The sequence below is a fragment of the Alosa sapidissima genome, chromosome 10 (assembly GCF_018492685.1).
Source record: "Alosa sapidissima isolate fAloSap1 chromosome 10, fAloSap1.pri, whole genome shotgun sequence".
Taxonomy (NCBI): Eukaryota; Metazoa; Chordata; class Actinopteri; order Clupeiformes; family Clupeidae; genus Alosa; species Alosa sapidissima.
Window position 1 is genome coordinate 4,883,687 of NC_055966.1, and position 12,180 is coordinate 4,895,866.

General features: G+C 51.3%; 1 protein-coding gene and 1 long non-coding RNA gene across 3 annotated transcripts in view; one reads left to right on the plus strand and one right to left on the minus strand.

Annotated features, from left to right (window-relative positions):
* Window positions 1–160: 160 nt before the first annotated feature.
* The window catches only part of virma (vir like m6A methyltransferase associated), a 15,834-nt gene continuing 3,814 nt past the window's right edge, over window positions 161–12,180 (minus strand). Inside the window, exons 5-25 of one of the 2 annotated variants that reach the window (XM_042107014.1) lie at window positions 11,347–11,512; window positions 11,089–11,208; window positions 10,453–10,704; window positions 9,870–10,154; window positions 8,748–9,615; window positions 7,384–7,914; window positions 6,966–7,120; window positions 6,686–6,768; window positions 6,481–6,574; window positions 5,746–6,314; window positions 5,137–5,357; window positions 4,514–4,754; window positions 3,819–4,036; window positions 3,421–3,553; window positions 2,926–3,042; window positions 2,181–2,338; window positions 1,872–1,968; window positions 1,592–1,758; window positions 874–1,229; window positions 613–762; window positions 161–508 (exon numbers count right to left, since the gene is read on the minus strand). In XM_042107014.1, coding sequence (XP_041962948.1) covers window positions 327–508; window positions 613–762; window positions 874–1,229; window positions 1,592–1,758; window positions 1,872–1,968; window positions 2,181–2,338; window positions 2,926–3,042; window positions 3,421–3,553; window positions 3,819–4,036; window positions 4,514–4,754; window positions 5,137–5,357; window positions 5,746–6,314; window positions 6,481–6,574; window positions 6,686–6,768; window positions 6,966–7,120; window positions 7,384–7,914; window positions 8,748–9,615; window positions 9,870–10,154; window positions 10,453–10,704; window positions 11,089–11,208; window positions 11,347–11,512 — 5,163 coding nt within the window. In that variant the 3' untranslated portion in view covers window positions 161–326. Of the gene's footprint in view, window positions 509–612; window positions 763–873; window positions 1,230–1,591; window positions 1,759–1,871; window positions 1,969–2,180; window positions 2,339–2,925; window positions 3,043–3,420; window positions 3,554–3,818; window positions 4,037–4,513; window positions 4,755–5,136; window positions 5,373–5,745; window positions 6,315–6,480; window positions 6,575–6,685; window positions 6,769–6,965; window positions 7,121–7,383; window positions 7,915–8,747; window positions 9,616–9,869; window positions 10,155–10,452; window positions 10,705–11,088; window positions 11,209–11,346; window positions 11,513–12,180 lie in introns of both variants that reach the window. The other variant, XM_042107013.1, reaches the window with a different exon arrangement.
* The window catches only part of LOC121720686, a 17,406-nt gene continuing 15,386 nt past the window's right edge, over window positions 10,161–12,180 (plus strand). Inside the window, exon 1 of the long non-coding RNA XR_006034605.1 lies at window positions 10,161–10,210. This is a non-coding gene — a long non-coding RNA (uncharacterized LOC121720686). The remainder of the gene's footprint in view (window positions 10,211–12,180) is intronic.

The window sequence follows — 12,180 nt, forward strand, 5'->3', positions numbered from 1 at the left end:
AAAGACTACCATGCCATTACATTTCCATCTTTTGTAGTTTACTCATGTACTGTGAGGGTCATGATCAAAACCAACCATCTCTTGGTACAAATGGTTCACCTGCTGCCAGTATGGGTCATGTCAGCCAAACTCCACTGCACTGAAAGAAGGTCAACACAGATGACTGCTCCAACAACGCTCAAATTTTTACTCAACTCAACACGATTAAAAATACAAAACATGATGAAACAGAAAAGCATTATCCACATAAAGACATGTCCAAATGTGTCTCTTAGACACAAAGGCATATTCAGATTGGTCCGTTTGTGAGGCCTCCAGTTAATTGGTCAGCGAGTGAATGAGCGTACATGACGACCTCGCCCACCACTGTTGAACTTCCCCTGGGAACCCCGCCCACTGCTGCTGCTGACCCCTCCTCCACTGACGCCAGGCCCGCCTCCACTCAGCCAGGATAGGCCGGTCCCTCTGCCTCGGGGAGCCCGGTCCCTGGTAGCCAATCGGTACGCACCTGGAAGAATAAAGCCGGTAGGTATATTTTGTTACAGAATACAAGTCATACAGAACCATAAGCATGTGACATGACTGTGTTAACGTGGTACGTAGGCAACGTACCTGCGGGTGGTTGTCGGGCTGTGATTGGTCCCCTGGCGAAGTTGCTCTGCCCCCCACGTGTGTCGCTGTATGTTGCTCTGTGAGCCAGAGCGGTCACCTGAGCACTCCAGCTGGAGCCACCACGGCCTCCCTCTCGCCGAGGGTAATTACCTGACACACACACACACACACACAATTATTCATCTGCTAATGATATGGGCTTAGGCAGAGAAATGTGAATAAATTCAACTGATTTGTAAAAATGTGTATTTTGGCTCTTACTTGTGAGCAGCACACTCTTGGGGGCAGGTGGGGTGAAGAATCGGGTGTGGCTGGGGAAGCCCCCCCTCCCTCCTCTGCTGCCTCCTGTGAACAGGCCTCTGGTTGGTGGCTTAGCCCCACCCTTGGGTGGGCGCTTGGGGAGGATGAGCCCTGGTGACGGGCCCACGTCCTTGTACTCGGCGGCCAGGAAGTCGTCCACGTGCATGCTGGGCGGACGGCTAGTGTTCTGCTTGCGCTGGCGGAAGATGTCGTGCGGCCGGCCGCCCGGCCCCTGGGAGAACATGCCTCGGCCCCGGCCGCGAGGCTGGGCCATGATGTGCGCTCGCTTCGCCGGCTCCACATAGTCCGACTTACCACTGCGCACAAACACACATCACAAGCATGTCAGACACATATATACCAACTATACACACACAAGACCATGCAAATTACATTGAATGAAAACCTTAGGTTTGTGGGTGTGCAGGTGGATGGAGCTGGCTGTTAGCCAATATAAAAAATAATTATTCATTTGAAAATGGGTAATGAAGGCTTTTCAACTGTCCATTCATAGTATTATCTATTTCTTATTACAAACCTATGGTGATTAAATATAACCTACATTCATAAGTGCAAGATATTTGCAAACCTATTTGATACATTCCAGGAAGCTGGGAAATGCTAATCAGCATAGTCAACATTTCAAAGTCTCCTGTTTCCAGGTTTTCACTGCATGTACCTGGAGGTAATGAAGGTCTCATGCTTGTGTTTGCCCAGTCTGAAGCCTTTGATTGGCTGTCGGTGCACTGGGGAGGTGGGCTCAGAGAGGAAGGAGTGCTCCAGCTCTGCCTGCAGGTCCAGATCAGGAACACACTGCTGGGCTAGGGACAACATGTCCACCTTCACCTGCAAACAACAAGAATCATACAAAAACAGGTATTAAAACACCATTTCCATGACTCAAAGACTGGTAGCTATTCACTTTCCCCAGAACTCACTACACGTGGACCTGCACTCACCATGTCCAGGTCACTCTCCAGCTCTTCAGCGTTAAACGGAGAGAACCAGAGGGCTTTGAGCTGCTCGTCCATCACATCAGAGAGGACATACACCGTCCTGCAACAATCACATGATCAGCCACACACACACACACGGATATGCTATTGTCACTGGAGTTATCTCTCAACCAAAGAATTGAGTTTTACTATGACATTTATAATGCATGTATATAGGGTGTTATGGGTGACATCAACTTTATTGTATAAAAAGGTCTTGAGCAAATAATCTACGCCCTATACATCTCATACAATCCCAGATGATGTATGTACCTGTGGTTATACTGTGTCTGCAATATGTCCGGCTGAGGAAGGTTGGGCTCAACGTCCGGCTCACTGGGTGCCGTGTCGGTAGAACTCTCCAGAAGCTGTCTGAAGGCACTCAGGCCTTCCAGCAAAGTCTCCAGTGTGTCATCGCCCTTTGCCAGCCCCTAAACACACACACACACACACACACTAGAACATGACAGCAAGCCCTGCAGAACCCACAAGCATCACCACCATTGGACACTCAACCAGGAAGTGCCAGAACATACATACATCTATACATAATTACTTGTGATCTGTAGATTTGAGATTTGAAGGCAGAATAGATTTGTAATTGAAAGACAAATGGGTAATTCTGAAAATTGTTTGTGTCATTTTTTTGTAAAGTCTCAAATCAGTTTTACAGTTACAAATGACACACAATACATATGAAACACTGTTGATCCTCAAAGTGGCGCAAAAGTTTGTATACCTGCAGAAAAGATTTGGAACTGTAGGACAGCTTTTTGTGCATAGAGCACTGATTTTTAAATATTTGTAACTGTAGGATGATTTGTAGCTGTATAGAATAGATTTGTAAGCGTTGACAATTGACAATTACTTGTACAAAAATTTTTTACAGTTACAAATCATTTCTACAGTTTCAAAACGGGATACACACATCCAAAACATTTGAGTCCATTTCAGTTCCATTCATGTGTGTGTTTGTGAGGGGCTGTGTAAGAGCACAGGGGTTGGTGAGGCTGTGTACCGTTACGTGTTTCTCCAGCTCCGCTAGTGCATGCTCCTCTGAGTCCTCCTTCCACTGCAGCAGCTGCTTCATCTCATAGACGCTCAGAGCCACGGAGCGGGAGTCCATCTCCTCATCCTGCGCATGCAGGCACACACACACGCACACACACACGCACACACGCGCACACACGCACACACAACACACGCACACACGCACGCACACACGCACACACGCACACAAAACACACACACGCACACACACGCACGCACGCACACGCACACACACACGGACACACACGCACACGCACACACACACAATAAAAAAAAAAAAAACACTTGTATCGTCTAAATCAACAATCACAAACAAAAAAGTTATTTTTACATCCTTTAATGAAGATGCAAAGCTGCAAGCCATAAGAGCTATCCTCAATTCTGGCAGCTTTAGGGTCTTCTGGGATGACATGTATCATAGTGAGGCATACACACCTCCACACACACACACACACACACTTACCACAGAATCAGAGTTGAGCATTTGTCGGAGGAAGTCAAGCAGAGCGCAGAGGAGCTCAGGGGAGTCTTTAGAGAAGGAGCGGATCTCCCTCTTCAACAGAGACACCACCACAGTGCTGTGCTTTTTCAGAGAGCTGAAACACACACACACACACACACACACACACACACACACACACACACACACACACACACACCCAAAACACACAAAAATGAGTCAACTTTGATTTTCTCTGCAGCTTGTCGTCTTGTTGTGGTGCTGTGCCTACACATCTTAAAACACACACATACACACGCATTCTGAGGGGAAGAGCAACACAATTTGCTGCAACAATGCATAAATAAACAAGTACGCATGTGCACACACACACACACACACACACACACACACACACACACCTCTTGAGATGGTGGAGGCCGTAGTCGTGCTCGGTGAGGATCATGAGGGTGCGCAGGCAGGTGAGCAGGAGTGTGTGTGTGCTGGGTGTGTGTCCCAACACGCCAAGGAGCCCGTCACAGATGCTGGACAGAGCTTCTCGAGCTGGAAGAGCGTTGGCCAGCTGCTCCACCTCAGACACACAGCCCTCCCCAGAGCCACTCACACACATAGAGATGTCCTGCAACAAGAACGCGCACACACAAACACAGGTAAAGAGTTAATGGCACCCTTAAGAGTTTTTTTTACCTTAAAATAACGTCTCCAAAATCATTTTGATGGCTTATAACCTCATAACTTGGCACTTCTGCCATTGTCTGAGCGGCCCTCTATAAGCGATTGCTGACCTAGCAACTTTCTGTGTTTGACCCGCTTGCCCATCACTACCCAAATCAATATATTTCTAGTCATTTGTTGTTAAATATAATTTGTTTTTGACAGATTGTACTGACCACAACAGTAGCTAATGATAATTTACCAATGCATTCCATCCAAATGTAGCATGACTGATGTAGTGTTGGCCAGCAGACGCTAGAGCTACCTGATCACAGAGGGACTGGATGATCGAGGCCAGCGGACGCTAGAGCTACCTGATCACAGAGGGCCAGCGGACGCTAGAGCTACCTGATTACAGAGGGCCAGCGGACGCTAGAGCTACCTGATCACAGAGGGACTGTATGATGGAGGCGGCGAGCTCGGCGCCCTGCTGCAGTGGGATGCTGGCGTCAGCAGGAGGGAGGAGCAGGGACAGCAGGGACGGCAGCAGGTCCAACCCTTCAACTGGCCCCTCTCGCGGAGCCCCGCCCAGCAGGGCCAGCATGGACGCCTTGAAGCAGCGCTGAGACGCCAACGAGTCCAGCAAGGCCAGCATCCGTGGCAACCTTGGACACACACGTTCCCTGAAAAACAACAACAAACAAATGTTATTTACGTTTTCCCAGAGCTCTTTCAAAAAACTGTTATGCAAATTTCTGTGTATGTGTATATGTGCACGTGTGTATGTGTATATGCGCGTGTGTGTGTATTTCTGTGTATGTGTATATGTGCACGTGTGTATGTGTATATGCGCGTGTGTGTGTATTTCTGTGTATGTGTATATGTGCACGTGTGTATGTGTATATGCGCGTGTGTGTGTATTTCTGTGTATGTGTATATGTGCACGTGTGTATGTGTATTTCTGTGTATGTGTATATGTGCACGTGTGTATGTGTATATGCGCGTGTGTGTGTATTTCTGTGTGTTCACAAGAATGTGGTAAAGTGTGGCACGGTGTTGTCTTACGGCTGTAGCTCCTCCTGCAGCTGCTCGAGGAGTGTGCGGACGGTGAGCGTGCCGGTGGGCGCGGCCAGGTCGCAGAGCTGCACGCAGACGCGACGCAGCATGGCCTGTAGAGGCGGGCAGCTGCTGACTGCCACGCTGCGCAGCACCTCCACCAGCGTGCCCGCCTGAGCCTGCAGGTGCATGCTCCACAGCTTACGCGTGTTCAGTGCCAAGCTCACATCCTGCACCGACAGCGCCTGACACACACACACACACACACACACACACACACACACACACACACAAATATACACACATATGTATATACACACACAAATATACACATATATGTACACACACACACAAATATACACACATATGTACACACACACACACGAGAGAGGGGAGGACAGGGAGAGATTAGATTTGCAGGCAGGGAAAAAAATACTTCACATATCATTGCAAATGTATTTTATGCCATTATTTCCTTTAGTACACTAACTCTTAGAACTACAGTAAATAGTATGTAAGAGTTAAGGAATCTACAGTGCTGGTAACTGCCTATATGTCTGCACGCGCAGTGTGTGTGTGTGTGTGTGTGTGTGTGTGTGTGTGTGTGTGTACGTGTACCTGTGTGGTCTGCATGGGCAGTGGCAGCGGCAGCAGTTCCGACAGCAGCGTCAGGCCGCTGAAGATGTTCTCGGGCGCCGCCAGGATGGAGTTGAGCACCTCCTTGAGCGTGAGCGACCAGCTGTTCCCGGCCAGCGTCTCCTCGGAGCCCACGTCGCGCCGACCGCTGCCCGCCGCCCTGGTCAGCGTCAGCAGCACGTCCACCAGCTCGGCCTGCACGCGCAGCTCCTGTCCGTCCAGCCTGCCCGTGGCCGGCGTGGAGCAGAGCACCGTGTGCAGCGCCACGCAGACGGCCGGGATGCGTGCGTCCCGACACTCGTGGCCCGTGGTGCCGCCGCTCGGCCCGCTCTGTAGCAGCTCGGCCAGCATGGTGCGCAGGAGCCGCAGGGTGCAGCAGGCCAGCGACATGACCGTTACGCGCTGGGCGCCCGGCCCCAGCGGCCCGTGCAGTCGCCACGGCAGCAGCAGCAGCTGGCACAGCTTCTGGAGCACGCGCACAAACGTGTCCAGGCCCTCGCCCGAGAACAGCGCCATCACCGCCACCGTCCACTTCAGCTCCTTCTGCTGACCTGAGACAGCACACCACAACATCACTCAACACCAACAGCATATTTGCACTCAGCTCCCATACATGCTGCTTTAGACATGTAAACTGGATATGTGGCTTCTGTGTGTTTGTTTACCTGGGGCTTTAGACATGTAAACTGGATATGTGGCTTCTGTGTGTTTGTTTACCTGGGGCGAGTGTTGGAGGACAGGCAACGTGGCAGAGGACTCGCAGAGCTGTGGTGAGTCCCGACCCCTCTGGCGTCATCAGGTTCTCTATATTCTGATTGGACACAAGACATAGATGCTTAAGTTAGACGGTAATCCCAATCACATCTTTTTTCTGGTCATTGGCTGATTTCTATTCTGACCATGCTATCGTGGCAAAACTCACCTGTTTGATGTAATCGATGAGTGTTGGGATGGCACTGATGTCAAAGCGCAGCTTCTCCAGGGGCTCCAGCCATTTGCCGAGTTCTACAGGGGGCAGAGACACAGCTCAGTGAGCGCTTCACCCAAAGACCACTGGACCAGGGGACTATGCTGTGACCACTGGACCAGGGGAGTATGCTATGACCACTGGACCAGGGGAGTATGCTATGACCACTGGACAAGGGGAGTATGCGGTGACCACTGGACCAGGGGAGTATGAAGCTGTGCGCTTGTGCACTCACCTAGCAGTTTGGCATTGTTGTCATCCGCTTTGCACGCACTCAGAAGAGTGGCGCCATGGTTCTCCAACATCTTGATGTCGTTGGAGTTTTGCACCACCAGCAGTAGCAGCATGCAGGCGTAGTTATAGGCCACTGACTTGCGCACCTTACCCTCACTGTGCAAAGACAAACAAACAAACAGATGGTAACTCATCAGGGAGCGACATAGAAGCTAAAATAAGCTAGAATACAGTTTCACCGTATCTGAGCGCTGTTTGTTGGCTGATGTGATTATTTATACATGCGTGCACATTATTTGCACCCAATCATTTCTCTACACTGTGACTACATATAATGCAATGGCTCCTTGAAAAATGTCAATGTGATGTGCAGATGTTTGTAGAGGCGGTGGGTGTGGATGCCTGGCCACTACGCTCACCCTTGGCCCTCCTTGGCATGCTGCTGCAGTATGTTGGTCAGACAGGTGATGTTGTTGTCCAGACAGAGCGTGTGTGTGAGGGCGTCTCTTCCGCCCGGGCTGAAGCTGATCAGGTAAAGGCTGTTCAGCGTGGACAGCACCACTGGGCCCTCCCCGAGACCCTCCCCTTCCCCTTCCAGCCCCGCCTCCATCAGTTCAGCCACGCCCTGCAGCGCGTGAAGCACCTGGACCAGCCACGCCCAGAAGCTGTCCTCCAGCGAGCAGGCGTCGGCGGCCTGGCCCGCCTCCTCCGTCTCCGTCTCCATGAGCGTGTGTGTGAGCGGGTGCGTGAGCGCGGGGAGGGGCGCCAGGACCCTGAGGAGCAGGTTGGTGGGCTGGTGGTGGCTGAGCAGGAAGAGGAGGCCCGGCTGCGACTGGGACAGGAAGCGCAGAAGCTCGCGCACCACCTGCACCAGCCCCGGGTGAGCACACGCCGCCGGGTGGGACATCACCACCACCAGAGACTCCAGGAAGTGACACGCGTGCATGTACCTGCAAACAGACACACGCAAAAGGCTAAAATTCAGTCTCGAAGATGTGGGCAGCCAATTGGATGTGCTGGTATTAAAGGATAATTCCGGTGTGATTTTGACCTAAAGTGTGTTGAAACATGATAACGAGTGTGAATGTATGTCTCATAGCTCACCTCGGCTTGTCCCCTGCACTCAGAAAGCTGGCGCTAGTTAGCCAATGCTACCAACAGTGTTTCGTTGTGGTGCCTCGGGCATCGGCCTAGCCATGCAAATAAATCACTGTTTTACACCATTTACGAGGCTCAAAGTAGCTCCATACTTCATTGGTAGACTTTCGAGGGCCTTGCCATTTAAACGAGACATAGAGAACTTTTTTGAAAAAAGCAGTACAGTACCTTAAGGAATTTTACCGTTAGACGCCATCTTGAATTTAGTCACGATAAGTCGAGCGATGAATACGAACGAACAGGTATGATAAGGGATCAGATTCCAAAAATTCCGTGAAAATGCATGGATTCCAGTTGCTGCTACGGCTAGGCCGATGCCCGAGGCACCACAACGAAACACTGTGTTGGTAGCATTTGCTAACTAGCGCCAGATTTCTGAGTGCCGGGGACAAGCCGAGGTGAGCTATGAGACATACGTTCATACTCTGTATCATGTTTCAACACACTTTAGGTCAATATCACACCGGAATTCTCCTTTAATCCAACACCAAATCACCAACACTCACACACAGAAAGCTACTTTTTATGCCTCTCATACACACACATGGACATGGACATGGACAGACAGTGGTTGAATGCCACTGACGCAGACTAATGTTTAGGAGGTATGCATACACACACAAACCTGTAAAGTGTGGGGTAGGGGTCATTTGTGTCCACTGGTCCGGTGATGCGGGCTGTGGTGGGGAAGGCTTTAGTGGGCGGCTGCAGCATGCAGTGTGGCGCCGTCACCAGCAGGTGGAGCATCTCCTCCAGCAGTCCCTGCACGCGCTCCAGCTCGCCCTCCTCCTCGGCCTCGGGGCCTCCCCCCTCGCGCTCCTCCGTGTCACCGGCCCCCTCCTTCTCGTCCGACTCCCTCTCGGCGATGTCCATGGGCCCGGCGGCGCTCTTCTCGGCCCAGGCCCCGGCGCAGCGCCTCAGCTCCCCCAGCAGCTCGTAGAAGTGGCCCTTCTGCAGGACGGCGGCTCCGGCGGTCACCACGCGCACCGTCTGGTCCAGCAGGAAGAGCTCCAGTAGTCTCTGGTACGCACTGTTGGTCTCCCTCTTGGTCTCTTTGTCCTCTGCGTCTCCTCCTCCTCCCCTGTGTCTATGTCCGAGGAGCACCTGCATGCCCAGGGGCTGGTCCACCACAGCGTTGAGGGCGCGCAGGGCGTTGAGCTTGAGCGCAGAGGAGACGTGCTCGGCAAACAGCATCTCCAGGAGCGTGGCCAGCACGCCGCGGTCCAGCAGGCCGGACACCACGTCGCCGCCGCAGTCGGCCAGGGCGCAGGCCAGCTTGGCGCCGGCCTTCAGCTGCCGCAGGTTGAGCGCGATGGGCTGGGACAGGGCGACGCTGAGGCTCAGCGCGTTGCAAGCCCAGCCAATCAGGCGCTCCAGGTGACCCCGCGCCGCCCCCGGCTCCTTGGCCACCAGGAAGCTCAGGCCCTTCACCAGCACCGGAGGCACTTCCTCCAGGGCCATCACCCAACGAGGACCTAACTCATCACTGCCTCCTGTGCACCCCACACACACACACACACACACACACACACACACACACACACACACACACACACACACACACACACACACACACACACACACACAGACACCAATTTCAACCAATAGTGCTCATAACCACGCACACAACCATAATAGGTATAATTTATCAAATATCAATAGGTATAATTTATCAAAACCAGACTCATTTCCACTTACATCAAAAATCACTGGCAGCACGCACGCACGCACGCACACACAAACGTACCGGACTCCAACAACTCGGTGAGCTTGGCGGCAGACTCGGCCCAGACGGACGTGGGGTCGTCCAGGTCCTGGCTCTTGAGGCAGATGAGCTGGGCCTCATACGCGGTGGTCTGGGGCGGCGTGAAGTGCTGCAGGGGCCGCAGCTCGCGCTCATACGGGTCGTACTGGACACTGGGCACCGAGGCCAGATCCTCGGCCGTGTAGTCCACGTCGAAGCTGGGTAGCTTGAAGGCGCCGCTCTCCAGGTCCTCTTCATCGCTGGAGATCTGTTCATACCCATCATCTCCTGTACACACACACACACACACACACACACACACACACACACACACACACACACACGTTACTATCACTACATGAATGTGAAACTTCTCTCATAAGGCTAGTTTTTTGTCCTTACTCATTGTAAAAACCTCGGCTCTCAATACAAATTGTATTAGTATCAAGCCCTTGAGTGCGCCTCTGTTTTTTTCTACTGTAACTTCTCTTATAAGACATCAATTCAAATAAAGTCATTCAAATGTAAACAAGGCTTGTCTACAAGGCTTGGGGGGGGGGGGTTGGGTTCATGCATTCAAACTCACCACCTTCTCCTTCCTCATCCATTTCTTCCTCTTCCTCCTCCACCTCTGGCTCCATCTCTTCTTCCTCATCCTCTTCCTCGTCAGGCTCGCTGCCCTCGTCTGTCCCTTCTTCCTCCTCTTCCTCCGGCTCCAGTCCCTCCTCCTCCTCGGGCTCGGGCTCTGACAAGGGCTCGTCTGCGCGCACCGACCCTGGCTCAGGAGACACCGGCTCCAGGGACTCCCTGCCGTCAACACTCTCCTCCTTCACCGGGCCTACACACACACACACACACACACGAGATATTCATCAGCAGACAAACTATTTTCACATTAACACTATTACCACATTACAACACACACATTATTATTATTATTATTATTATTATTATTATTATTATAATATTGCTATATATTGTGTAATGCACATAACATAATAACCCTCATATGCCTCATTTGTGATTCAAAGTTCATAAATCACCCATCCAGTCTGAAACACTATGCCACTGCCCACTCATTTCATCCAATATATCTCTTGCAATTAAGCACCTACAGCTAGTTCCATTTATTTGAGAGGCCACCTCTGCTTCCAGAACGTGCCACATGTGCTAGAACATGAAGATGTCTCAAATCTCAGCTGGCGCTCATGTGGAGGCTCACCTTGCACAGCGAGGGTTTCCTCGTCATCGTCGTCCGGCGGGGGTGGACCAGGAGGGGTGCGTGGCCCTCTGGGCTGCGGTCTGGGGGGGCTGCCGTTAAACTGCTCCTCATTCTCCCACTCTGCACACATTAGATTGGATTAGACTCAACTTTACCGTCATTGTGCAGAGTACAAGCACAAAAACAACGAAATGCAGTTAAACACACACACAGACACAGCAGTGTGTGGCCGTAAGTGTTCAGTGCAGTATGCCTCACCATGCTTACTCCCCCTCTTCTGTATGGGCTGCTGGGGGGGTGGGGGTGGGGGTGGAGGGGGCGAGTGTGTGTCGCGGTCATGCGCGTGGGAGCGTTCCGCTGTCCCGTACACTGCCACCGTCAGGCATGTGTACCAGCCCCGCAAGACTAGGCCATCTGTGTTCACCTACAAACACACCGCAAAAAATTACACCAGGGAAATTATATCAATTCTTATATGCACACATTTTCTTGTTGCCATTGTATCATGCTTGATAGCTTCTGCTCTGTCCATGATTCCGGTTAATCTCTTGTAGTTTTCTCTTTCTCTGTTTCTTTAAAGGTGCAGTCAGCGATGGCGCAGGATGTTTATGTTAATGTTTACATTTATTAGCAGACACTCTTGTCCAAAACAACATACATTATAGTTTAACCAAGGACAAAACGGAACACACCAGAGCGGTATCTCACCCTTCCCTTCAGTACTCCCAGACAAATTCCATACAGGGTTTAGTTTTTGTTTGGGGGACAGGCTGCCCCCACTATGCCTGTATCCTGTAGATCTGTATTCTGACGGAATGGACAGCTAGAAAATCATGAGGAAATGATTGCTGAATATCACAAAAAAATGTATAGTCTTGAAATCGCATATGATGGCTGACTGCATCTTTAAGAAAGACATACCCGCCCCCACCCATGTCTCAACACACCTTCCCTCACTCTCTCGCTCAACCAGGCACACCCTTTCACATGCACAAGAAAAAAGCATGAATGCAGGGAGCATTTCAGCACAACTTACCTAAGGCTAAGTGTGTGTGTGTGTGTGTGTGTGTGTGTGTGTGTGAGTGTGTGTGG